This window comes from Amphibalanus amphitrite, unplaced genomic scaffold (genome assembly GCF_019059575.1).
Source record: "Amphibalanus amphitrite isolate SeventyFive unplaced genomic scaffold, NRLGWU_Aamphi_draft 000665F_arrow, whole genome shotgun sequence".
In the NCBI taxonomy this organism is placed as follows: Eukaryota; Metazoa; Arthropoda; class Thecostraca; order Balanomorpha; family Balanidae; genus Amphibalanus; species Amphibalanus amphitrite.
In genome coordinates, this window is record NW_024882159.1 from 24,307 (window position 1) to 51,433 (window position 27,127).

At 57.5% G+C, this 27,127-nt stretch overlaps 1 protein-coding gene across 5 annotated transcripts in view; it reads right to left on the bottom strand.

The window, feature by feature from the left end:
* Positions 1–27,127, bottom strand: part of LOC122364263 (ras GTPase-activating protein raskol-like) — a 170,561-nt gene that overhangs the window by 12,223 nt on the left and 131,211 nt on the right. For all 5 annotated transcript variants that reach the window (XM_043334472.1, XM_043334473.1, XM_043334475.1 and 2 more), the window contains 3 exons: positions 21,904–22,004; positions 13,970–14,067; positions 7,835–8,053 (listed from right to left, as the gene is read on the bottom strand). In XM_043334472.1, coding sequence (XP_043190407.1) covers positions 7,835–8,053; positions 13,970–14,067; positions 21,904–22,004 — 418 coding nt within the window. The remainder of the gene's footprint in view (positions 1–7,834; positions 8,054–13,969; positions 14,068–21,903; positions 22,005–27,127) is intronic.

The following is a 27,127-nucleotide window of genomic DNA, read 5'->3' on the forward strand; positions in this document are numbered from 1 at the left end:
ATCGGAGAGGGCGGACTGCCTCAGGAAACCGAAGAGCAGTCAGCAGCGTACCAGGACAGACGCAGTGAGCTGATTCTCACCAGTCCCCGCTCTCATATTTCACGACACAGGTAGGTAAACCAGTGACCGATGTCTGCCAGTGCAGTAGCTGACAAATTCAAAGAGCTACTGACTGATTGCACCGATGCTGAAGCCTTGAAGCTTCACCTGACAGGAAATGTATGTGAATGTTCCTTTGCATTGACGATTCGGAGAGTCGACGGCTACCCAGAAACGCTGCCCTGGTATCGGGTTTATTGGCGACTGTCTCTGGGAAACTCCGCGCCTCTGCAGAGGTCACAGACAGCAGCGCAGCTCAACAAACACGGCGCCGGGCACCTGCAGGGAGCCGTTATACGACACAAACATTTACCGCCGGACATCCGGTCGGTACGGCCCGGCGCCGACTCCACCGGCCAAAGGTAAACGCCGCGGAGAGCTGTTTGGTCTGAGATCGGCCGCAGCCGTCCGCCGTCCGCGATCGGACCGCCGTGACCCGGTGGTGCCGGAGACGGCCTCCAGGTGCCGTCGGTCGCGACCATAAACACACAGGCAACGTAGCGCCGGCGCCGACCGGCCTTGGTATAAAACACTGCTTTGCATACCGCAGCGGGTGCTGGCGGACACTGGACCGGGCGGCTGGCGGACCTCCGGTCCAGGCCTCCGGTCCAGACGCCCCCTCCCGGGAGTCGCCGGGGTCTGGATGGTATCACAGACCTCTGCATCCGCCCGGCTGTCAGTGAATGTCTCCCCGAACGGCTGTAGAACTGACGCCGTATCACCACAGAACGCAGCGCTGGAATGTGTGCTGCGATAGAGCTATCGTGATGAGTTCCAAAGGCGACCCATGGTCTGGACCACCCCGTGGTCACCAGTAGTGGCACCGTGTCAGTGTCGAGCCATCACTAGCATCGGAGGAACAACGGAACATCGGAGCTCCCCCAGGCGGCGGAGAGAAGCGTCATCGGCCGAGAGTGGACATGGCGCCAATTGACTGCTCAGCTCGAACTGTGGCGCCACCACTGACCTAGGCCGATCCCCAAGGCGTTGGCCGTAACTGGGCCATGCTGTGACAGCTGCCGACAGCTGCAGACAGCTGGTGACAGTGCGTGTCATACGCACATCCGCCAGCTGCTCCCCGTGGAGGACACACCCGTGCCCGCTCCGCCCGGTACGACCAGCCGGCGTGTGCCAGGCCACACAATGCGCTGACGCAACCTGTCACAACGGCCTCCGGTGACGACCTGTCAACGGCGGACCTGTGACGGACTGTCAGCGCGGGCGGGAGCGGCAGAGTGTCGGGCACATCTGTCCAAATCTGCTGCCGCGCCGCGCCCCCCTGACGACCGCTCAGCTCACCATCCTTACCGCTGATAACAGCAAAGCCGCATAAAGAAGCCTGTATTTGCCGGTCGGCTTACGTGGCCCAGGGCTGAATGAAACATAAAACCGCGGCTGGATTGCTCAGGAGCGCTATCGGCACAATCACACCATGTAGTGTTTTTAAGACGGCTGATGAGCGTCAGTGACATCACCTTCCGACCTCATTCAGACCCGGGGGCCGGTCTGCCGCGCTGAGACCAGTAGGGGAGAGTGGGGTAATTTGGCCGGTGGTGTAAATTGGCCGCCCCCACCTGTACGAAAGCTGATAAAAGTGAATGAAATAACTTTATTCTCTATTCATATGTCATCGGCAGAACTAACTCGAGAACAAATGTCAAAACTTTCCCCCTCTTAGTTTTATTCAAAATTAATAAAAGGTGAATTTCGTTAGAAAATGGTAACATTTACTTCTGTTTAAAAACTTGTATAACATGTAGTATTTGGGCTGTAAACGAATTCCAACATTATAGCGCCATTTTTGAGGGTGTTCAGCGGTTCCAAGAGCAATTTCATCTAGTTCTGTACGGCCATGACGACTTTATAGACAAAAATTTTCAGAATGGCAATGTGGGGTTATTTGGCCGGGACTAGCGGGGCAACTTGGCCGGTGCGCTCAGAGTCACTATGCTGGGACGGCCGAGTTGTCATGGTCAATGATACCATAAAGGACATAATTCATGACCAACTTTGACTACCTTGATGCCATATTTCCTATTGGACAGCTGTAGGGGCATGTGACGTCATCAAAGGTTACCTAACGCTTTTTTGCTAATAAATACTTACAGAAAAAAGATACAGCCGCGCAAATGGTCTCATTGTGTTCAGCTCGTCAAGGCGCATCGAATGATATACATGATGACCTTGAACTCACGTAACCTTGAGGTCAAGCGACCTGACGTAACGTGACCTGAAGCCAACCTTTGACCTTGACCTCTCGAGATCAATACATACATGTTTCGATGCGGAATGACGAGAGAATTACGATGGTACTTTTAGTTTTGGCCTAGCTTGATAACTTCAAAAGCTATTCGTAAAAAAACAGTCATCGTATCTAGAGCCGCTATTTTGACTATTTTCGACCCCTGTGACGGCTGAGTCAACCTCCAAAATGCTTCAAATGCGTCGTACGACACGCGTCATTGCTGAATATGAAGCTGACTCGCCTATAACAAAAATCATGTCCTCAAACTAACACCGGCCAAATTGCCCCACACCCCCGGCCAAATAACCCTGCTAGTGGGGCAATTTGGCCACAGTGACTGGTCGCGTGGCGCGGCGCGGCGTGGCGGATAGCGAACCCCCGCTTTTAATTAGAGTTCAAAGCGAATTTAAGTAGATAAGCTGGTATTGATATTTGATTTGATATTTGATAATGTCGGGGAGAGGCAGACCCCGAGGCGGCGGAGGAAGACCAAGGCGAGGCTCAAAATCGCAGGCCTCCGATAACCGCGGCGAGGATGACGCAGCGTGGACGTGTGAGGGGTGCAAGGTGAAATTCACAAAGGATGACAGCAAGCTCCTGGTTTGTGATTACTGTGATCTCTATTTTTGCACCGATTGTGTCAACCTGTCAGATGAGCAATATGAGATCATCTCTGCTGTACCTGGAACATGTTGGTTCTGCGCTGCCTGTCAGAGAAAGGCCAGGGACTGCATAAAAACAGAAAAGCAGATAGAAGAACGTTGTGCAGAGTACTGCAAGAAAATAGAGGCTAGATTAACAGCAGCAGAAAATAAGATCGAGGAAAAGGTGTCCACAGAGGAAGTTCGGGTTCTCATCAAGGAGGAACTCTCGACTCTGGACCGTCGATGCTCTGAACAAGAAGACCTCAAGAAGGTCACCATGGCTCTAGCCGAACATCAGAAATACCTAGAAAGCCTTGAAGCCCAGAAAAGAGCCTCAAACTTGATCATAACTGGGGTCCCAGAAGACGAGATGGTAGTGAACGGTGACACTCTTGCCTCGGATCTGGAAAAGTGCTCGGCTCTGCTCCGCTTAGTCGATGAAGACAGGTCAGTCATCAAAGACTTGTCTCGGTTAGGGAAAGAGCCTGCCCCAGCTGGCTCGGGTGAAGCAAGACACCCAAGGATCATCAAGGTCCAACTGAACAATCCTGAGTGTCGCACAAGGATTCTGAGGAAGAGTAGTAACCTGAAAGAGGCAGGCCCCTCCTTCAACAAGATCTACATGAAGAAGGACATGCACCCCATGGTGTCCAGGGAATTCCAGAGGCTAAAGAAAGTCACTAGAGAAGAGAAAGATAAGCCCGAGAACCAGGGTCGTCAAGTGACCTATGACCCAGCAAAGCGTCAAGTGCTGGTGGACAACGTGGTGGTTGATGAGTTTCGCCCAACCTTTTTCTGAGACAGTGGGGTGAGTCACAGTCTGTCTTTCTTTGCCTGGAACATAAATGGTAATGTGTCCAAACTCGAACTCAATTCTGTGTTCAGCGCTTTCAGCCCATGTGATATTGTGATTCTCAGCGAGCTCAAAACAGAGTACAAAGTAGAGGCACCTGGTTTTGTATCAGTGCGCAGCAGTGTAGTCAAGGATGAAAGTGCTAGGGGTGGCGTGCTGGTGCTTTTTAAGAATTACCTCTGGCCGAGAGTTCAGATTAGGCATGTGCTGAAGGACCAGGTGTGGTTCCAGGTCCACCCTTTCAACATAACATTTGGTGCATGCTACATTGCTCCATCCGATTCACTGTTCTTTGATCCAGCTGCACTGAGCCACATCCAAGAAGTGTGTTTAGAAGGCGAACATGATGTGCTGATTCTTGGTGACTTAAATGCTCGGCTTGGTGATCTGTCCCCTCATGCTGCCCTGCATCGATACTCCCATACGACAAACCCTGATTTGCTTGTTAACAGCAACGGCAGGCAACTGGTCAACCTCTGTAAGAGTTGTAATATCGTCCCAGTGAATCACCTTGTGTGTCCACATGTTGTGTGCGATGGCGGCCTCACATTCAGGCGAGGCGGTAACTGGGTCTCTCAGCTCGATTGGGCACTCATCTCAGACACACTAGTGAACTCTATCAAGGGGTTTAAAATCCTGAGAGATGCAAACTTGCCCTCAGACCATGCGCCAATCATTCTGCAACTGAGCCTCCCTACCCACCTGTCTTCAGCAGTGCTGCAGAGGGCCCAGAGACTGAACGACGACCGGGACGAGGCAGTCGCGAGGAGTACTCACGAGGGTCGCAAACCAATTCGATTTCACAGCGTTAATGTAGCCACATTCTCGGGGATCTTGCCCGACCCCACCGCTCTCATGACCACGTTGGAGGATTGTCCGGCAGACATGTGTGCCGCAATCTCAGACGCGCTGTACAGCGCGTGCAGATCAGCCAGACAGTCCCCCCGCTCACAAACCCAACCTCGGGGCCCACACAACGCCCACGAGCGATGGCTCAGGCTTTTGGATCGGAAGGACCACCAGGGGTTATGGAACGCCATTAACTGGAAAGGAGGACTCGTTTATAGATCTTCTCAGCCGTCGGCCACCCCCTCAGAGCGTGATTTTGTTGTACACTACAGGGCGCTTCTGAACAGCGATTTCACGGAGAGTGACGAACTAGTCTGCCCCGATGAGGGAACTTATTGTCCCGTCCTGGATGACCAGATCACTGAGACCGAAGTCTGTCGGAGCATCAGTAGACTGCGCACAGATAAAACTCCGGGTCCGGACGGGATCCCTCCGGGCATCCTGAAGTTCGTCCCCCCTGCCTGGGTACCCCTGTTGGTTTGCCTCTTCAACGTGATCTTTAGTGGCTCCTACCCGGCTCAGTGGCACCTGGCCAAGCTGTGTAATATCTTCAAAAAGGGAGACTCTCGCAACCCAGCCAATTACAGAGGCATATCAATTCTTGACGCCATGTATAAAGTGTACGACGGCATTCTCTCAGAGCGTTTTAACTTATGGTTTAAACCGGATGTAGAGCAGGCGGGGGCGCAGGCGGGAAGAGGCTGCCAAGAGCAGCTTCTGACCCTTCGCCTTTTGATCGACATCGCAAGGAAATCCAAACAAACCTTGTATATTGTGTTCGTAGACTACCGTACCGCTTACGATAAGGTGAACAGACAGTTGCTGGTCGATAAACTTGCAGCGGCCGGTTGCGGTCTCAGATATCTTCGAGCAATCACACAGACTCTTAACCAGACCATAAACATGATAGGGGATGATAGTTTCCGAGCCACTACGGGTGTTAGACAGGGTGGTCTGACTAGCTGCTCCCTGTTCACGTTTTATATTAACGATACGATCAGAAAATTGAAAGAGCTGGGTCCCGATGGATTCTTAGGAAACCTCCACTCTCTGCTACTGATGGATGACACTGTAATTTTTGCGACCTCCCGCTGCAACATGCTACGTAAATTAGAAATTCTCATCAGCACTTGTAACGAGCTGAACATGCAGCTACATCCAGATAAGTCCAAATTCATGACGGTACACACTAGAGACACAGAGCCACTCGCGGTTCACAACATTGCCATCCAGCATACCAAATCATACGTGTACCTCGGTTCTCCGATTTCGAACGCCTCGATTCACAAACAGGTCAGCGAGCAGATGGAGCTAAAGCAGTGTCAGGTTAGGAAGTTCCGCAGCTTTCTCCGGAAGAACAATGAGGCTCCGTTCACCGTAAAGAAGGCCGTGTGGGACAGCGCTCTTAACGCCAGCATTCTGTACAGCTGCGAGACGTGGATGACAGGCTCCCTTAAGCCGGTGGATCAGATGTACCAGCACACGCTGAAGGATCTGGTCGGGGTACGGTATCAGACCCCGTCTGATCTGATTTATGTCGAGACCGGCATCCCACCTCTCTCTGCTAGGGTAGGCCAGATGCAGCGAAACTTTCTGATGAAGCTCCAAGCCAGCACACACTTTGAGGGTAGCCCTGTGCAGAAGGCCATCGAGCTCGCGCGCGTGCATGCCTGCCCCATGGGCCAGTATATTGAGAAGCTTCTGGGCTCCCCGCACCTGAGCTCACCCGTGGCCGCTCTATCCGAGGTGAAGGCGCGCATCAGGGGTGCGACAAACGCCAGAGCAGTCGCGTACAAATCGATAAATCCCTCACTAGATGCGCAAATTATCTACCAAACAAAAACGTCTTCACACTCGCACACATTCGAACCACACCGGCTGGCGTTCTCTCGCCTCAGGCTGGGCTCACACCGCCTCCGGGTCGAGACGGGGAGATGGTCTCACACGCCGAGAGACCTACGCCTATGTTCGTGTGGTCCGTTCGTACAGGATGAGGATCATGTCATACGACAATGTAGGCTGACACGCAACGTCTCAAGCTTTAACGAGGCCGATTCCCTCCCCGACGTTCTATCAATGTACACGAATGTTAATGCCCCGAAACTCTGTTACGACGTCCTTAGAGCCTTCATGTAGTGTCCGCCGTTTGCCGAACGTCTCGTCTGTATTCATCGATTGCCGATTGTGCGTTATATGTTGCTTACAAATATCTAGGCCCGGAGTCGAGATGGTTCCGACTTCCGAGGTCCCACGGGCGGTTAGCCTGCGCCGCGCCGAATCGCTAGAGATCATTGATGGACTGAGGGTTGTTTTTAATGTATTTTTTTTCCTGTCTTGCTTGCATCGTTTTAATGTGCCATGTTTGCGTCTGTGTCTCTCCCCCCCCTCCCCCCCGATACCCAAGGTCAATAAACGAATGAATGGCCGCTTTGCAGACCTTTGTAATACGTCACAATTTCAATATAAGTAGTTACTCTATCATTTCAAGTTTACTGTCCAAGAAAGTAAAATGTATGCCACACCTGTCAGCGTTGAGAAAATGCAGAAATGTGTTGTCGATTTTTAGTTACATCGTTTCCTAAAAAAAGCGGCCAAATTACCCCACTCTCCCCTACTGACGCACGACATTTAATTGGGCTGAGGTTTCCATGGGTCGGCAAAAATACTGTAAGACTACGACATCGGTCCAGGAGTCGGCCCATACGTCATAAGCATGTGCCCATTCATTAATTGGACATTCAAACGGTTTTGGTTTTTGACTATGCCAAAGCAAAGCAATATGGAGAACTAAAAATTAGGACGCTGAAAAGGTTTTCTAAAAAGGTCGTACCAAGTAACGGTAGCACCGTGCCCTGGATTCCTGGTCCTAAAACGAGTACCTGCAGGGCAGTGACTTTTGTCTGGTCCCTTGTAACATGCCTCCGCCCCCTGAGCATTTTCCTGTGACGCGATTAGCTCGTATACCTGATCTCATCCCTAACTTCTGACCCTACTTACTTTCCTTTGTGACCCCACTGACTTATGACCTATGAGACCCAACTGACCTCCCTGTGACCCCACTAGCCCTCTCTGTGACCCCACTGACCTCCCTATGACCCCTCTGACCTCCCCTGATACCACTGACCTCCCAATAACCCCACTGACCTGTGGATCCATCTGTCGCGCTCCTCGGCGGTCCGGCAGCTGTAGTAGCGTGTGCCGCTCGGGGAGCTGATCTGGATGCAGTGCTCCTGGCCCAGGATGGAGCTGTGCAGCGGTTTGATGACCACCTCTCCGGCTCCCAGCTCAGTCGAGGACACCATGCTGTGGCCGGAGAGCAGCGACTCGTGCGAACGGGACGAGCGGAGACGAGACGGCGCCGGGCTGCGGGAGGGAGAGGGGACGGTCAGCGTGGACGACACACGTCTCTCTCTCTCTCTCTCTCTCTCTCTCTCTCTCTCTCTCTCTCTCTCTCTCTCTCTCTCTCTCTCTCTCTCTCTCTCTCTCTCTCTCTCTCTATTCTGTGGTGCTTGTAGAGCGGCAGGTGCCAGGACGGCGCCCGCCAGCGTGGGCCTGTCCAAACCTGGTGACAGGCGGTCGACCGCCAACAACGCACACGCACACAAACACACACACACCGACATCCTAACACACAGGCTCCCCCTCCCTCCCTGCGTCCACACCCACACACCACGCGCACAGCACGCGCCAGGCTCGGAGAAACTCTGCGTCGGCGCACGAAAACAGACGGCGAGTGTACTCGGCTGACATGACCCACGTGACCGGGCACGGTAGCCGGCCACTCGGGTCGCTCTCCGACCACACAATCACCGAACAAACAATGACACCGCGCGCCGACAGACCCGGTCCCGGCACACGCCGAGATCCTGCGAACCGACCGTCAGGTCCTCGGGCGACATATAGCGGCCGCTTTGAGTTCTAAGAGCCGCGGATCGGGCCCGGCGGGTTATCAGAACGGCGGGCTTCCGCCCACTCGAGCGGGATCACCACCGGATTTGATGTCGAGAGGTCGGCAAGCGCGTGCCGCCGTGGTATCCCACGCTAACCGCTACCGACAGGACGGCAGTGAAAGCGACAGGGAATTCGGCTGCAGTTAGCCCGACTGATTGTGAATCACCGCGGCGCTTGGTGAACTTGAAGCGAACGGTGTGATATACCGCGGTAGTGCTTGTATAATATTCTGATGTAACACGAGAGCATTTGGCTTGTGTCTGAATTTGTTCCGAACTAAACTGCGTGAACGTTCGCCGGTATCACTCGCTCGTCCCTTCCGCCGCAGTGCGTATATCGTTTCGACAGCGTCCCGGAAGGAAGCTTGAAACCGAGCTGCGGCGAAGGGGTCGTGGGATCGGCCGTCCCGGCGCTCCCACAACCCTCGGCCGTCAGCCAGCGTCGGCGGCGAGCGATTGTGTGGGTTTACTGCAGCTCTGGATCAGCACAGACTTCTGTCATAAAGTAGACGTCCATTAGAGATCAGCTTCTCAAAGGAATGCTTCGTTTATATTAGAGAAGATAATCGCAATGAAGTAGACGGCAAGAAAGGATACATCCATTTCATACGTAACGACTAAAAGCTATACGCTATGAGGACAGACATAATACAAAACCGTACCCGTCGAGCTTTGAGACGGACTCGACTTACCCTCATGAGTCACGGTTAATCGCTTCTGTGGAGAATCTCCTTATTCCAGATTGACTTAGCGCTGCCAGCTGCAGTATGAAGGAAATGCCTGGGAGGCCGACGAGGCACGATCAGCGCCTCTGATCCATCCGTCTCAGCGCCGGACCGAGCCCTCACGGCTGAACGAGTTCCGTCTGCGCGCCGAGGGACCGTCTGAGCCGCCGCGCCGCCGAGGTCCGGCAGGCTGCGTTCTGACCAACAGGTGCGGGCTCCGGCCGCCAGCCGGCCGGTGCAGCCTCTCTAACACAGCACAGCCCTGATCGGAACCAGCCACGAATTCCAGCTGTCCATTTCAGCTCCGCCCGTCCATATCGATTCCGTGAGTGGACCTCTCGGCGGCCGGCCGCATATTCAGTGAAAGTCACCGCCGTCTGCCACCCGGTCGATTTGCAGATGTCACGCTGCACTGGGTGCACACAGTGACCAGCTGGGTGCACAGTGCACAATAATACCCGTTCACCGCCATCGTGCAAACAGCACAGCACACTGAGCTATACGCAGGTATTCGGATAGACGGCGGAAAGTCCGGTGCCGGGTCTGAGTCCCGCTCCCAGCACCATTGTGTCTGGATCTGAATCTCTGTGGGAGTGCAATGATAGTAACCCTGGCCGGCCAGACTTCAGTCATCACCGGCCAGACATCTCGGCAGCGCCACTCCCCCACCGGAACTCAATCTCATCTCCTGACGGCCGGCAGATAACTCCGCGGGTCGACATGCTCTCAGTACGAATTAACCTGACATCCTATCAGCGGCACACATTCCCGTGCACCTGTCCCTCCTAATGACAGCGCGCACCTCCGCCCTACACCGCGCTGCTGCCAGCGACACTTGACTCCCGGAACTCACGGAATGTGACCGAAACTGCGCGCCCTGTCAGCGGGGGCCGCCGGGTCACGGCCGCCGTCACCGAGAGGTGACGGCAGACCGACCGCGCCCGAGGGGACGGGCGCCGCCAGACCGCTGTCACGGGGCTGCCGCCGAGCCGTGAGGTCACGCTCACGACTCACGACGGGCTCAAGGCTGTCAGTCACCGTGACACCGGTGTGCAGCGGCGGGAGGGGGCTGACAGAGCTACCGACGACAGCAGGCTGTTGGTGTGGGGCCGTTCCCAGCGTCCCAGGAGACCGGGGCCGCGGGCCGCGCGGCGCCTCTCTCCACGCCAGATTAGTGACTGCTGACATCCAATGCGCCAGACGCAGACAGCAACTCATCGGCCAGACGTCTCCAGTAACTGCTTCCCACTGCGGCGTCCTGCAGGCTCCACTCAGGATCAGCGCTTCTCGAAACCTGAGCCAGTCCCACCAGTTCCGTTATTTCCACCAGTCACCCGGTTCCGTCGTCCACCGTTTTATCAGTCATCAGAGGGCAGCCACCGAGCACTGTCGATAGTGTCGAATCAGGGAGGGTAGGGCAATTGGGGAATTTCCACTTATAAATTGACAAAATTGTGTCGTTTTCTTCGCCGTCTCGTCTGTGCCATGTTGCTAGATATAGGCCGGCGAAGTAATGCCGCCACGGCACCAACTGCACTATCAGTAGACGCGCTTATCTGCGGCTCAATCAGCCGTATACAGAGAACGATAGAGTCCCACGCGGGAGAATCACACACAGGTGTCCTCGGGCACGGCTCGGCAGCACGCCCCCGCCACCGGGGCCACGGCCACGGCTCACTGACGCCCCGCAGAGGGCCGTTCGATCTCTCCCGAACGGCCGGAGAAACTGCCGTCACGGTCACGGCGCCGGCCCAACAGCCGATGCAAATTGACCGTCTGAGCCTGCCCAATGAACAGTAGCGGCCGTAATTCATTTGATACCGCCGCCTACTGGCTACAGGTGGCCAGGAGACGGCTGGTCGCTGAGGGTATAATGGTGACATGGTGTACGGAATGGGGGAGGGGGAGGATTGGTGTCACAGGAGTCACGACACGGCGGCCGAAGTGTGCTAATGCTACAAGCTCCCGATCGATCAGACTCAGCTAAAGGGTGTCGCGGTTAACACCTGACCTGTACCCACAAAGCCCAGATGAGCAGCAGACGGCCGCAATATTAGGCACAACACGTGTTCCCAGCCGCCGAGAGCCGATATTGAGTCGGCTGACATAGCCGCCAAAAGCACAACAAGACGGTCTTATCACGATCGGCGGCCTTCAGATACCGGGAGGTGAGCGTGACTTGACCTTTGTCAACGGACAACAAATGGAAATCGCTGCGTGTCCCACTGCAAAGTACAGTTATAAATAATGACCAGTCAATAGGTTGACAAATCGCAACTCAACAGGCGAGAAGTTTTAGCGGCCCGTTTCGATGACGGACCATGCTGTGACACGTGTCGCGCAGGTAACAATGGCACAAAACAGGGGCCCCTTTTGCGCCGGTGGCCTCTGAGGTCCCATGACCCTCACGAACCGTGAAGGGTACGGCAGCGAGCGACAGCGCCGCCCGCAGCTCGCCACCACGCCCAAACGGCCCATTGTTTACTGCGCAACAAACACGGCCAAAAATTTCACAAACGGATGCAGACGTAACAATGCCGCGCGAAATTCTCGGTGGCTCGGCTCCACCAGCGCCGGGACAGTGCAGCTGACAATAAAACTACACTGCGGCCGCATCAGTGCAGCGGATGCGTGAGTCGAGCCCGAATGGTCAGAATTCCACCGGCCGTGCCAGCCGGGCTGTAAAAGTAATCGGGAAATCGAGCCTGCGCCGCACTGAGACCGTCAGTCACGCGTCAGTCCCCGAGTAAAGCCGATGCCTCGGCCCCGCGCCGACATAATGGACCTTCACTGTTCGAGAGCATCCTCGGCGTTTTACGTCCGCAGGAGAAACCATGAGCGTGCTTTGTGCATAGCACGCCCCGACGAAGCTGAATATCGGCTCAATAAAACAATACCCGGAACTTCTCAGTAGACCGGAGGCGGCGCGCCACACGCGAGAGCGTCATCCATCAGCGCGCGCACGCACACACGCACAGACACATTGACACACTGACACAGTAGCGCGGGCGTTTGACGACCGAGCTCGGAGAGATCGTCAAACTTACTGAGCCGGAGAAAAACAAACCGTGAACCGTATGACGCTCACATGGACACTATCAGATCAGCCCAGAGCGATCACCAGGCTGGAAAAAGAGCTCGGCAGAGAAAATGGGAGACGGAGGAGCTCTCCGCCGAGGCGCCTACCTGGAGATGACGGGCACGGGTCGGCGCGGCCTCCGGCGCACAGTGGCGAAACTGGGGAAACATCTCCGGTCGGAGGCGCCCACACAGCAAGTGCCGCCGCTCATAGTGCGGCCGATCCGAGACTGACCGCTCCACACGCACTCCGCGCCGTCCGCACGCACCGCCCGCGCCCCGGGAACTGCCGCCACCGCCGCTGCCGCCGGCCGGCCACGGAGGAGGGTTAGGGTATTTTTAGACGGGCCTGTCTCTCTCTCCTATTTGCTGGTCTCTCGGGGGCGGAGGGACGGTACGGAGACGGCAAACACACGGTCCCGAGGGCCAGTCAGAGGTGGTGAAGAGCACCCTCTGTCTCGCTATATCGCCCCTCCGGTCTCCTCAGCTGTCCGCCGGGCGCTGATTGACTGGTGACTGACGTGAGGACCAGCTACGGAACGGGAGGGGTACTCTGCACCAGCGCCGGACCGCAGTGCAGGAGCACGCGAGGCTGGACCGCCGACACTCAGTCTGACAGGGCTGCCGGACCACCAAGCCCTAGATGCCCGGGTAAATGACCCCAGAGAGCGAGAGGAAATCGTGCTGCGTATACAGCCCCCGGCGCGGAAGTAGTTGCAGCCGGCTGCAGTCAGTCCGCTGTTCAGCACTCACCAGGCAGTCACGCCGTTCCAACACCCCCGACGCACCGGCACACCTCCGACCGGCCGCATTCTCGGCCAACAACGGCCGGAATGCTGTAACATAATCGGATTTCGAGTGCATTTAGTCCCAGCGGGATACCTTTGGAAGGCGTTGCACCACCGAGAGCAAAAGAAGCCCCGTCACCGGCGCTGTTTTCACTGTGTGAGAAGCCCCGCGGTCCCGGGGGCGACGTCGGTAGGGCGGCGACGCCCCGGTGCGTCGGTGTCGACACCGACAGTCGGACACGGCGTGTCGCCGCGCTCGTCTTTCGGCGGGCACCCCGCCGCGAAACGGTGCCAAACACGGCGCCCCAGGCCCAGTGGCCGCGCGTTGGCCAATAGGTCCTCTGCGGACTGACCGCGCGGAGCTCTGGAGGGCGCCGGTCCACCGGTCGCCGGTCGGGCGCCCGTGACCGCCGACAACCGACCGGTGATAAATCCAGCCTATCGCTGGATTTATCACCGGTCGCACAACTACCGGACAACTACCGGACAAACGGTCAACACGCGGCGACACGGATACGGACAGAGGGGTGGCAGCAGTGAGCCGCTGATAGCGTCACCGAGACAGGTGCAGTAAGGCGACCGGCTTATACTCGGCGACGATTAAACGGCATGCATGTAGGAAGGACTATCGAGTATATAACAACACACTCGCACACTCGCAAGCAGAAGTCACACTTGAAAGGTAAGTAGCATCGATTGCTAAATTGACCGCTGATCGTTTGAAGGTTCAGTACTCACCCATCGACGTCTACGGGGTACCTCTTGCGTTCCAGCTTGGTCACGGACTTGGTTCGTTTCAGCGGGTTGCCCTTGAAGGAGCGCTTCGAGAAGAAATTCTGAAACGGATGCGGAAACACCAGTCAGTGCGCTGAAGAATCACTTATTATACTCGTATGTCCCTCACGCAGAGTGTGTAAGGACCCTCTGTGATGTAGGTGGGATGTAATGTGACAGTACGTGGGAGTGTGTAAAAGATATACCATCAAAGCCAGCCCGTGTGTGTGCGAGTCGGAGGGAGGGATGGGTGCCCCACTGTGCAGCACTGTGGGTGCAGCGGTGAGGGGCTCCTGTCGGGGCTACCAGTGGCGTCACTGCCACCGCGGCCCCCTCCCTCCCCACCCATTCTCCCACGGTTCGGACAGAGTCGTCAGACCACTGACAGCTATGAGTCGTCAGACCGCACTGACAGCTCACTCCGCCCACACTGAAAACAATTTAACCCAAGGCCCGCGAGTAAACCGGTGTTTTGCAGGTACACTCGGGGGCAGATTGATGTTCCACAACTCTTTATCCACCGGGTTCCTATGGCTCAGCATTGGCAGCAGCCGCCTGGTACCGGTAGACTGTGCCGCTTCACTTACTTGTCAAGCGGCACAGCCTACCCACACCGTATGCCACCGGTCTGGGTCGGTGGCTGGAAGGCGATGTGGGCCGCCTGTGACGTCAGCGCAGCGGTGAGGGCCGAGCCCGGAGGCATGGCTCGGGTCGGCGCGGCGCGGTGGCTGGCGAGGACTGGGGAGTGAGGTGGGGTGGGAGCACGGACCATCGCGCGGCTGAGCGAGTGTAGTTAACTTTCGCGTCTCAAGGCGCCAATTATTCTACCTAACAATTGTGCTAAAGCAGTTGTTAAAATGTCCTATCCCCAAGACAGCGTCTATCATCATACTTGCCATGCACATTACGACACACTTAAACGTGGCATTGGGACAGCCGATAGAATTTATATCACACGTGCATCGAGTTGCGGAGCTACATTGTTTTTAACAGATAAGTATTAAGGTCTTGATTGAGCTCATTGGTGTCTATTATTTCGCACAGCAATCGTCCAGAGACGTGGGAACTGGGGTTTTTGGATAGCGCGGCGTCCCAAGTTTAAACAAATCTTACTGCTCCTCTTATGTGTGGTCGCAGCCACCAATAGCAAACCGTTCCATCTAGGAACAAATAAGTCGCGCACCTGGGACGGTTCGAACCGGGTTTCTCCAACCGGTCACCCTACGACGCTAGCGTGTATCCACTGAGCTGCCGAAACCAGCGACCACCCACCGCGGTCAAACGCGATCAAATGTCACAATACTGTCATTGGCGGTCAGCGGGTCAATGTCATTTTGTTTTGTGCAGGCGAGGACCATTCTCGGTAGCTCAGTGGATGAACGCTCGTGTCGTGAATTGGCCGGTGGGAGAAGCCCGGTTCGAACCCCCCTGGGTGGCCGAGTTTTTGGCTACAAGTTGGAACGGTTTGCTATTGGGGGGCTGCGACCACATATTACAGCAACAGTAATAATCGCTTTAAATTGGGGCGTTGGCTGCGGCACTACTCATAACCCCCAGCTCCCACGTCTCTGGACGATTGCCGTGCGAAACAATAGACACCAATCTGCTCAATCAAGGCCTTAATACTAATATGTTATACAAAATATAGCTCCGCACCTCGATGCACGAGTGACATAAGTTCTATCGGCTGTCCCATTGCCACGCTTAAGTGTGTCGTAATGTGCATTGCAAGTATTATGATAGGCGCTGTCTTGGGGATAGGACATTTTAACAACTGCTTTAGGACAATTGTTAGGTAGAATAATTGGCGCCTTGTGACACGAAAGTTAACTACACTCGCTCAGCCGCGCGATGTCCGTGCTCCCACCCCACTTCACTCCCCAGCCCTCGCCAGCCGCCGCGCCGCGCCGCGCCGACCCGAGCCATGCCTCCGGGCTCGGCCCTCACCGCTGCGCTGACGTCACAGGCGGCCCACATCACCTTCCAGCCACCGACCCAGACCGGTGGCATACGGGTGGGTAGGCTGTGCCGCTTGACAAGTAAGTGAAGCGGCACAGTCTACCGGTACCAGGCGGCTGCTGCCAATGCTGAGCCATAGGAACCCGGTGGATAAAGAGTTGTGGAACATCAATCTGCCCCCGAGTGTACCCCTATCCGCAACCATTTTTAACCACCCTCCCAGGAGTACAGTAAGGTCCCATTGCAGTGTAGTCGTCCCTGCTCTCAGCGGACTTGTTCGCTGACAGCGGTTATATCCGCTCAGAGCAAGTACGACTACACCGCACTGGGACCTAGCACTACTCCTGGGAGGGTGGTTAAAAATGGTTGCGGATAGGGGTACCCGTAAAACACCGATTTACTCGCCAGCCTTGGGTTAAATTGTTTTCAGTGCACAGCCCGGCCAGGAATCGGCCGATCAGCAGGCGGGATAATCCTTCCAGGCGTCATAATCGGGCCATAAGAGGCCGGCCGAGACACGTCAGACGGTGCTGATGACCTCTGGGTGTCCAGCTGAGATCCCGGCGCTCTGTCAGCCGTCTCGGCTTAGAGCGCCATCCCTTCACCTTGATAACTTCTCCCTTCCACTTATCTACAGCTGATCTCGAACACGAGTCAATTACCGCTCCCTATACTCGTACGCCGCTGTCTCCATTGAATCCCCTTCCAGCAATGCAGACACCCGATCAGTCCTTACGGACGGAGCAGCCACGACATTCACTAAAACGTCGGCACATCACTTTCCGTCATCAGCGGACCGACCATCCGACACTAACTATAGGCCCCAGTCCCCAGTTCAGTCAACGGTCAAATTTCAGTGACCTGGCACAGGCGTCCAACAATCAGACATCACCCACCGGCCCTCCACGACACGACAGCACTTGTAAAACAGGCCGCCGAACAATGCAACACGAGCGAGTCGTGATCACCAGTGGCGACCGAACTGGGTCAACTATAGGAGGCGATTGGGCCCGCGAAGTGTGAACACGGTGGCCAAGAAGCAGGAGTGTGACACAGACTGCGCGCCCTTTACTGTCATCGTCACCGACCGATGAGGCAGGAAGGCGTCGTGAGTGATGTGAGTGGTCGCCCAAGGGAGAGCGTACAATTAGCTACATTGACATTTACCGAGCGCAGAATCCCCTCCAGTTTCAGCAGATATCATGGCGCCCATGATAAGATGGTCCCCTGATAAGACGGTCTGGGTTGCGGCGGCAGCGGGTCAGATCGTTTGGAATGCAGCGAGCGCCGGTCGGGGGTGGGGGTGGGGGGGGGGGGGAGGGGGCAGGTGCCGGAATGCAGCCGTGTGCGTCACGGCGCCGCCTGCTCTGAAGGTCGTCTCCCATGTCCTGCATCGTGCCGCGGTCCGCAGAGAACCGCACTGCAGGCCGGCGGCCAGCAGCCTCCGTTACACGGCAAATCTCCGGGAGCGGGGGCGACTTAACTCCAAATGACGTCAAACAAACGGAATCGACTTGGATTTGCTTTTTAGCTACACAACTTGCCGATAACGCCAGCACTTTTACTTTCAGGTAAAACCCATGGCGTCCCGCTCGTTCGGGTCTAAAAACGTTCCGCAGGACCTAGCCTCACTCATTCTCTCTTGCAGTCCTGCTATCTACCAAATGTTGTCACACAATTTCAGTTTTCCTTTCCGCTTATAACTGCGCGGTAGTGAATCGCAATCGGTGCGGTCTGACTCGTCACTGGGGCGGGGCGGACACAGGACACGAGACACTGACGGACACTTCGGGTGGGGCGGGGCGCGACTCGGGCGGGCGACGGGCTCCGACGGGTGCAGAGAACCGTCCGTCGCGATACCGTCACTACACACGTCGCACATAGCGCGGCGTGATACCGACCAGTCTGTGTACCTATAAACTCGCCCGGCAGGTCTGATCGGCTGTTTGAACAGCAGCTTGTTAGCCGATCATCCCGTGAAGCGGCCATAAACCAGTCGACTCTACATTGGCCCTGACCATACTGCAGTTCATAAGCGAACAGTTACAACATTCCCATAATAAAGCAGCGCCGAAACATGCCATTTATGCTAAGCAGATGGAGCTCTCATACCCGTTGGCACGAAGTACAGGCGCGGGTGTGGCAATTGGCACGCCGTAGAGCCTGAGTTGCATCACAGGCCGCCGCTGCCGTGCCACTCTGCTCACGATCGGCCCGCGCCCGAAAACTGCTCCCTTCACGGCCCATCAGCCGGCACCGCTCACAGTAACGACCTGCCCTAAACCCATCGGCGGCGAAACATCACAACTTCCTGCCGGCGCGCCGACACAAACGCCGTCCAAAGTGGCCTATCGGCGGCACAAAGCGGCGGAGGGCGCCGATAAGGAGCCGGTCGCCGCCGCCCATCTGTCGCCGCGGAGGGCACGTGTCGCGCGGCCACAGACCATCCATCAGGTCTGTTTGGCCATTAGGTGAGCGGCGGAGGCCCGGGGACGGCAGCTACACCGTGTCAGCAGGTGCTGGGAGACCGCCGGCCATCTGGCCCGGTCCGCCCGGCCGCGCCCGTCGGCCCCTTCTCCCCGCTGCAGCAGCCGCCGCCGGAGGATTACATACATTCCACACAGCAGACCAAGGGGACGAGCGGCGCCAGCGGCCATTCACGCACCCACCCACACACCTCGAAACGAGCGGGCCGTGTGTTTTGACGGCGGTCAGCGCGGCGATCACCGCACCTCTGCTGACGGACAGCACGAGCCGACCTCGGCGGGGGCGGGGGCGGGGGCGGACCACCGTCCACCAGCTGTCTCCTGCCGCCCCAGCTGCCGTCCCTGAGGGCCAGCGCCGCCGACGGCGCGGGCGGGGCGGCGAGGCACGAAGAGCCACGGGCGCGACTGGCGCACCCGACACGGCGCATCAGCCGCCGCCCACCCGCCACCGTTCATGACGGCACACCCCCGCCGACACCGACCGAGCGGTGACCTGACCCGGCCGGGGGCGCGCGGCGGATGTCGGGGCGAAAGTGGCGCGGAACAGCGAGCGATCGGTGCGGGGCCGGCGCCGGCGCCGGACGTCGCGCCCCGGCGCCAGTTTGCTCGCTAGAAAGCGGACCGATCGGCGCCAGAGCCGCCACTGGGCGTCTGCCGAGCTGGCGGTGTCGTTCCCATATTCCTCTACCGTTCCTGACCTGACCTCCCGCCACCAGCCGCGCGGCCCGTCGGCACCCGCTCGCTGCCAATCGCTGCGGAACAAGAAGAAAGCGGCAATACGAGTACACACCGTACGAGACGCCCGCCCACCGCGGTTGGTGCCTCGTGCTGCGTCGCAGTCCCCGGCCCACCGCCGCGCCGGCGTTACGGCCGGCGTCGCCTGTCCCGACCGCTCGGCCCACCGGGAGCTGTCACCGCCTGTCACCGGCACGCGCTGACAGCTGTCACCTGACCCGGTGTCGTGTGACCGGTGACGGTCGGATGACGGAGCTCGGCCACACGGAGAGCAGCGGCGCGCGGCGGTCGGTCGCCGCCGTCACCGGGAGGCAGCCCGGCCCTCCGCCCTGCGCGCCCTGACAGCCGGTGACGTCATCAGGTCCCCTCTGACGCACGTCACCTCGGGAAGGCCCACCGGCAACCGATCAGCTGATATTGAGGGTCACACAGCCGGCGCAAAGGACGACGGGCTGTCTAAAGTTGATTCGATGCCGTTTGTTCTTGAAGCCGGCAAGACAGGGAGTTGAGGTCATCATCGAGCCAGGCTGAATCCTGGCAGGGTAAGTACGACGAATGACGATAAATTCTCCGCCGCGACGATCACTCTCTCCTCTCCAGCGCTCTCCCCTGCTCGGCCGAGCAGCTCTGACAGTTCGGTCACGCCCGGTGACGACCCCAGGTCTCCGTTTGACAGCCGTCAACTCTCAAACTCTCCACTGAAACTCCCCGCCGCCGAAGCCATCAATGCCGCTCGACATTCTGCTCTCTAACGAGCCGCTCGGAGCCGCCGCTCTCCACTGAAAACGGACGGCCGATCCATGGCTTTCGAGCATGACCGAAGTTCAGAAAATCTGCTCTCGAACGCAGCGACACTTTCCATGGACTAAAGGGGCTCTGCCGCACCCCAGCTAGCTTGGTCCTGTCTCAGTCTCCTGCCAACATTTATAATTATCTCTTCTCTTGCCAGCCCGTTCCCCTAGGTGCCACTCCTATCCCGACTCGTCTCCAACTCCCGACCTTGTGACGTCAGAACAGTCCGGTGATCGGCATACAAACCGGGTCCACCGGCCGAAAACCAGTTCATGACGAGCTGGGACCAGCTCCCACTTGGACACCGGAGGCATGCCACCGCTGAGACGGACACGCCGCCGGAAGTCCTTCTGCTCATCTGCAGACGGACATGAATACAAACGGCTTAATGCCGGATGTAAGTCTCCGGTAGCCGACGGTTGACGTCGGTGGCGGCGGTTAGCGCAGATGGGTCTCTGTCTGATGAGGCCGTGTCGGCGGCGGCACCGGCCACCTGCAGGACAGGTGAGACCTCTCCTTCACTGTCCACCGACCGGCAGTACATAATACGGCGGCATATCCGGCAGGATCGTTAACCGACCGCTGTAACGCGACACGGAGACTGGCTTGTCGGCCGGAGACGGATGAGATAGACAGGCTCAGTGTGTCTTTTTACCTTCAGTGCCTACCGTTTGTCGGTCTTGTGATGACGACATGACTAACGACAATATGTCCACAATGAAAATACCACGAGGGGCGGTCACAACATCGTATGTCTCACCGGTGATTTAGTCACCACCGACGCCCATTGACGTATATCATCGTTCATCGCCCTCGTCCCACACATCATACTCTGCACTCCGGGAACGGCGCCACCCGGCAAAAGTGGGCACGAAGACATGTCAGCACGACATTTTTCAATCACGTTACAATTAGTTTTCCTCGTATACGGCGTAATTGGCCGCGCGTGGAGCGCTGGCCGGGCTGACCCAGAGAGACAGTACGTGACGTAACGTCAGCGCGCAGAGCCCAGCCGTGACAGTGGGCTTTCACCGCCGCCGCCCCGGTCCGGAGAGCGTCACGAGTCACAGGACAGAGGGGGGGGGGGGGGGTCCTGGGATCAGTGTCCTGTCTTACTGACCACCGACCGACCGGCGACCGATTAGTCGCAGTCGGAACAATCTCCATCAACACTCTGGCTGGCGAAGTCGGGCCTCTCCTCTTCTCTCGCCTACCATCGACCCTCAGACCCCTGCACTGCCGGGCGTATCCTCATTCCGACCGCCGTCGCCACTGCCGACATACTCTGACCGGTGGTGTGCTCTGGCCAGTTAGCGGCGTGTCATGCTCGTTAATTATCCCCGCGCCGCAGAAGAATGACCGCACAATGACGGCGAGACTGTTCTCCGGGCAATTGGCGACAATCTGGGCCGGGTTAGAGAGCCGGGGAGGAGGGGGAGAGGGAGAGGTCGACGGCATGAGGGCGGGGTCGATAAACTAGCCGTGCTGCGAGACACAGACACGCTGGCGGAACGGAGAGACATGACGTCGTACAGTTCGGCAGAACGAGCGTGGAAAATACCGGTTACAGGTTTAACATTCACGTCAGCTCATAATCATAACTACATAGCGCATGACGCATTAGCAACGTCAAGCTAAATACCGCGGGAGACGTACTTACAGCATACCTGTCACATCAAACAAAGTGTCTACAGCTTACCGAGTTCATTAAAAACGTAGCGTTTTCCGATGCCCTCTACCCGCAGTGCCGCGCCAGTCAACTCACAAAGAACTTCCGCTGGCTTTTGTTTCAGTGATCTGAAGCGATGCAGGACACGATCTATTGAAGGACATAGCCGGCCCACTACCGACAGTATCCCTGTCCTTCCCCGCCCTCCCTGCGTGTCCCGGTCACCGTGACTCAGGACTCGTGACCCCGTGACTCACCGTGAATCGTGACGCGCCCGGGTCGGGCCGCTGACCCATGACGGGCGTGCCGGGCGCCGAGCCGCGGCCCGCCAGACCCACCGCCTTCTCATAGGACGAGTCTGAAACGGAGGACATCATAGTTAGAGCAAATCATCATCACCAAGGAAATCATCATCACCGCTAGGGAGACACGCTATCCCGACCACGATCCCTCCCAGACGGAGAACTGTGGTTAAAACGGCACCATCATACTGTGATAAGACGGACAATTTACAGACCACTGTGACGAGCGGTTCAATAATCATACACCTGGGAACCCGGTGACACACATCTCTGCACGGCCCATCTCGGTGACCGCACGGGCTTCTTTCAGCGTAATGGTACCCTGTCGAGCCCAAGGTTCGACGAGCCCTATCGGTGATCGACCAGCCCTATCGACGATCGACAGATCGATAGTCGCAGCCGCCCGTCGATAGACGCACTGTGTCGCCGCCGATTTGAGGTCACCGATCGCACTCTGCCAATAGGTCATGTATTTCTCTGTGCTTGATCGGATTTGTCCAATTGGGACGATCAGTCGGGTCACCGTTAGTGGGTCGTCGGTGCCCCGAACTCTCTTCTTGGGCAGCGTGCCTAAAGGAAGTGTAGTGACCATTTTGACCTGCCCCAATGGTGTGGGTATGGGTGCACAGAAAGATTGTGGCACGACCCCAGCCATCTCCCAGGAATGTGCGAGGGACGCACGGCTGGGGCCGGTCGGGGTGAGTCGGAAGGATCTCTCGGCAGTGTGTGGGTGGTGTGGATTAGGGAACCCCTGCCGCGCCCGGGCGGGGTGCGTGCCGCCGCGCTGGGAGCGCCGGGCCGGCCCGGGATCAGCGGTCGAACACCTAATGACGCCAATTACACAGTTTGTATGAACACACCCCGGGAAACAGACTCGCGGGATAATCCAATCAGATACACAGGCCGCCCGCCGTGCCGTCCCGCCCGGGGAGGGCTGGGTGGTCTCCCGACCTCTCGTGTCTCCCGGGACCCGCGCTGGAGACCTGTGCAGCGGCGGTCGGGCCGTCAGCGGTCTCCGAGGCCACTTTGTCGTCAACTAACGAGCCACCGGTAGCAGCAGCTGTCCCGGGCGGAGCCGCGGCACACCACCTTATCGATGGGCCGCTACCGAGGCGCTGTCAGCCTCACCAACACAATGTCCACTAAACGCCGACCACAAACAGCCGTCTAAATGACAGACAGCCGACTGGCGGCTAATATACGGCCGGGCTGCAGCCCGTGCCTCCCGCGCCTCCCGAGCTCCGCGGCCTGCCCCAGGGCAGTGTGCTCTCGCCGTCCCTGTTTTTGTTATGGGCGGCGACACTCGTGCAAGATCTCCGCGACATCCCCGGTGTCTCACCGTATATGTACGCGGACGACACCGCAGCACTGTGCGCCGGGAACTCCATCCAGATAGCCAAAGACAGGGCCCAGAGGGCTGCAGACGCCCTTCTCGCCTGGGCAAAGAAGTCGAAGATGGTCGTTGCAGCTGAGAAGACCCAGATGCTGGTGTTGTCACAGTGGCACCGCGACGCAGTCGACTGCCAGATTAAGATGGCGGGGAAGACAGTGTCAGCCACGGACTCCATCAGCCTACTCGGCGTGCAGTTAGACCGTCTGCTCCACTTCGGCCCCCACTGCCATAAGCTGAGGAAGAAGGTCCGCCCACGCATCGCGCAGCTGCGTCAGCTGTCCGGACGCTCCTGGGGCCTCGAGGAGGACCTGCTCCGGACAGTAGCCAGCGGCTATGTCCGAGGAGCCCTGGAGCATGCCGCAGCAGCCTGGCTTCCTGCCACGCCGCCCTCCCACGTGGAACTTCTGGAGAGGGAAATGAGAGCAGCGGCGAGAGTCGTCACGGGGTGCACTCGCAGCACTCCGTCGGACGCGCTCATGGCGGAAGCGGGCCTTCTCCCGGTATCGGTGAGGAGAAGGACACTGGCTGCGCGTTTCCTGGCCAAGGCGACTGCGCTCCCCCCGGAGGAGCCGCTCCATCGAGTAGCCGCGTCGGACGCCCCGGCCCGTCTAAGATCCGTGACGGGCTGGAGAACCCTGGGACGAGAGATGTGGGAGGCGGCCGGTGTCGGCCCCCCTATCGACCCAGTATCGCAGGCGAGCGTCCCCCCGTGGGAAGTGAAGAGCGGGGTCACCATCAGCCTGGACGTGGGACCACTACCACTGAATGCGACTTCCACACAGAAGAGAGACGCGGCGACCTGTCACCTAGGTAGTCTGCCACAGTGCGCGACTTGGGTTTGGTCCGACGGCTCGGTGGAGGGAGGCATCACAAACGGCGGCGCTGGCGTTTTCATCGAGGACCCGGACGGCCAGCAGCACCTACTCAAGGTGCCGGCGGGGAACGTCTGCTCCAGCTACCGTGCTGAAATGGTAGCCCTCAGAGAAGCGCTGAAGTTCCTGCTGGACCGACAAACCCTCCCTCCTGAGCCGATCGTGATATGCACGGACTCCCAGTCAGCTCTGGCGACACTCCGGGGTGGCCCCTCTACCCAAACAACCCTCATAGGAGGAGAAATCTGGGCGGCGCTTCAACAGCTGGCGGCCCGCGGCAGGCGTACCCACCTACAGTGGGTACCTTCCCACTGCGGCCTGCCCGGGAACGAGAGAGCGGACGAGCTGGCGAAGCAAGCTTCAGCACTGGACCAAGAGGAAGTCCCCGTCGACGCCATGACGGTGTACCGCGCGGTGGCAAGGACGGCGCGGGACCAGTGGGTCAGCGACTGGCCGCGCGGATGGTACCGCAGCCTCATGGGAGCGAAGCTGCCGGGACCAGTCAGACACCTGGATCGAGCGGAGGCGGTGGATGTGCACCAGTTGCGAGCGGGGCACTGGTCAGGCTCCGCCCAGTACCTCCACCGAATCGGCCGGAACCCGTCGCGACACTGCCCGCAGTGCGAAGACGTGGACTGCCAGGGTGCCCGTTGCCCCCTGTGCAGAGAGACGGCGGATACTCCGTACCACGTCCTGGTCGAGTGCCCGGCCCTGATGGGCGCCAGGCTGCGACTCACCGGGACAATCAGACCCAACAGGGAAGAGGTGCGGAGCGACGGAGTTGTCGCGGCCCTGGCGGCCGCGTTCAGGACCCTGCAGAGCCGTCAGGCTACAGTCGACTGAGGTCGACCTGGAGGGAACAAACAAAAACAACAACAACAGCTCCGCGGTCTCGCTGGCAGACTGTCAACGCCTCCAAACGGGTTCTGCTGCACAACTGGGTAAACACGATAGCCCATCAGGGCACGGGCTCATCACACAACGGACTGCACTCAGCCGCCCAGCTGGAAAAGGCTGCCGACATGTGTTCACGCCATGGGCGCGAGCGGGGCGATTTTTAGTGGCACAACAAGCACACAAACCACTGAAAACGGGGCCGATCACCGGCGATAGCCGCATAGGGCGGCGGCCGAGTCACAACTCAATTCCGCCGCCGGTGTGAATGCGCCCACATGCCGATGGAGATCACCAACCACGTCGGCAACTTCCCCAGAACAGCATCTGACGAAAGGCAGCGCAGGAACAGGCGGCTGATGAAAGGCACGAGCCGTCGGCGCGTTTTTCGAGCGTTCGTGTTTCGTTGAAGGCGACACACTGTCGTCAGCCACCTCCAGTTTTCACGAACTAGCATCACAGGGCGTGAGGCTAAGTACGACCGTGAGTCGTTTCGGTAACACGGAACAACCATTTATCGTGTCAAAGCACTAGGCATAATCCCCCACCGAGTATCATAGTGAACTATCACGGAACGAGCATTACAAAGAACTGAGCCGTCATGAATGAGTTAATACACTTAGAAGAACACACCTCTTTTTGAAGTAAGCAGTCGCACAGTTTACGAACGTAGACGTGCACATAACTAGATTCACCAAACCACTTGTGAACACATCTGCTCATAATATCCCCGTAGCTTTTCATCTCGCTCAATTTGAACGGCCGTCAACACGGTTACGCCATCCACCCTCTCCACTGCCGCGAGAGTCAGGAACAACAGCCCCCGGACCGTTCCCACGAAAAACAAACGGACCGTTTAGCCGCTCGACTGCACATGTGAAAACACGCATCGATCTGTGGTTCCCAACGCCGTCACGAGCCGGGAACGCGGCTTGGTTGACAGAGCCACGCCTGGAACCCGGCCGGCATGCGGCACAACGCGTAACCGAACGACCCTCCAAGGTCGCATGGGTGGCCAGTGGTGATGACGACAGCCATAGCCGAGCGGACCATATGTCGGGTATGCTTACGACCTTTTTATTGATGCAGAGAAGAGACGAGCTTTCCGTCAGGTGTTTTTTTGTTTTAAGGATCTGCAAATAAGCCTAAGAGTAGGAGCACTCATGAGACATGTTGGAAATGTCAAACGATGTAACCACAACAGGTTTGTTTGGCGCTATTCATATCCCGGTGTCATCACTGTATTTGTTTTCTACAAAGTTGCATATTTCTAAAAATTGACGCTGCCCTAATCGCGAGGCTCGCGTCATGTGTCGAAGCCGGCTTAAGTGACCGCAAACCAGAAACACTGGAGGCTCAAACGGTGCTAGCTGCTAGAACCGTCCACAAGGCACCGTAAGGACCGTCCAGGCTATTCAACTAGCCCCCGCCCGAAGACGTATCGCCCGTACGAAGCGGGCAGTCCGCCATCAGTCGCGACCCACTCGGAGTGACCAGGCAGTCCATGTGAGCAGACACTCGTGGGATTTCCTTACGGCGCATGCATAACTGAGCTGCAACGTACATACGTATATCTAAACCATCTGCACTCGTAGGACGGTATCCAGCGAGGATTTCCTCGAATAGTCGCACATACTTATCGCTGTTTTACTCAAAATCACATGGCATTCGCACACCTGCGCGTGAGGTTCATCGATGCAGCCACTATGTCAATAAAGTTTCCCGTCGGTAATACAAAAATGAAAAGCGCTTTATAAACGGCAGTCACAGGCCGCTCCCGCATACAGCCGTTCAGGCATATTCGACGCAGCACATGTCAGCCTGGGTGTGTCGACAGAAAAATGCGAGTAACTTGCAGGTACTTTCGCAGGTGCCTGTTGTGATCTCACGTAATTTGAGTAAAGAAGAAACAAGCGATTTAATACCGACTTAATTATGAAAATGTTGGCGTATCTGCAGGTAGGAAAACACGGCTGATTAGTCGTGGGCACGTCACCGATTTTCAATCAGAACCCAGACA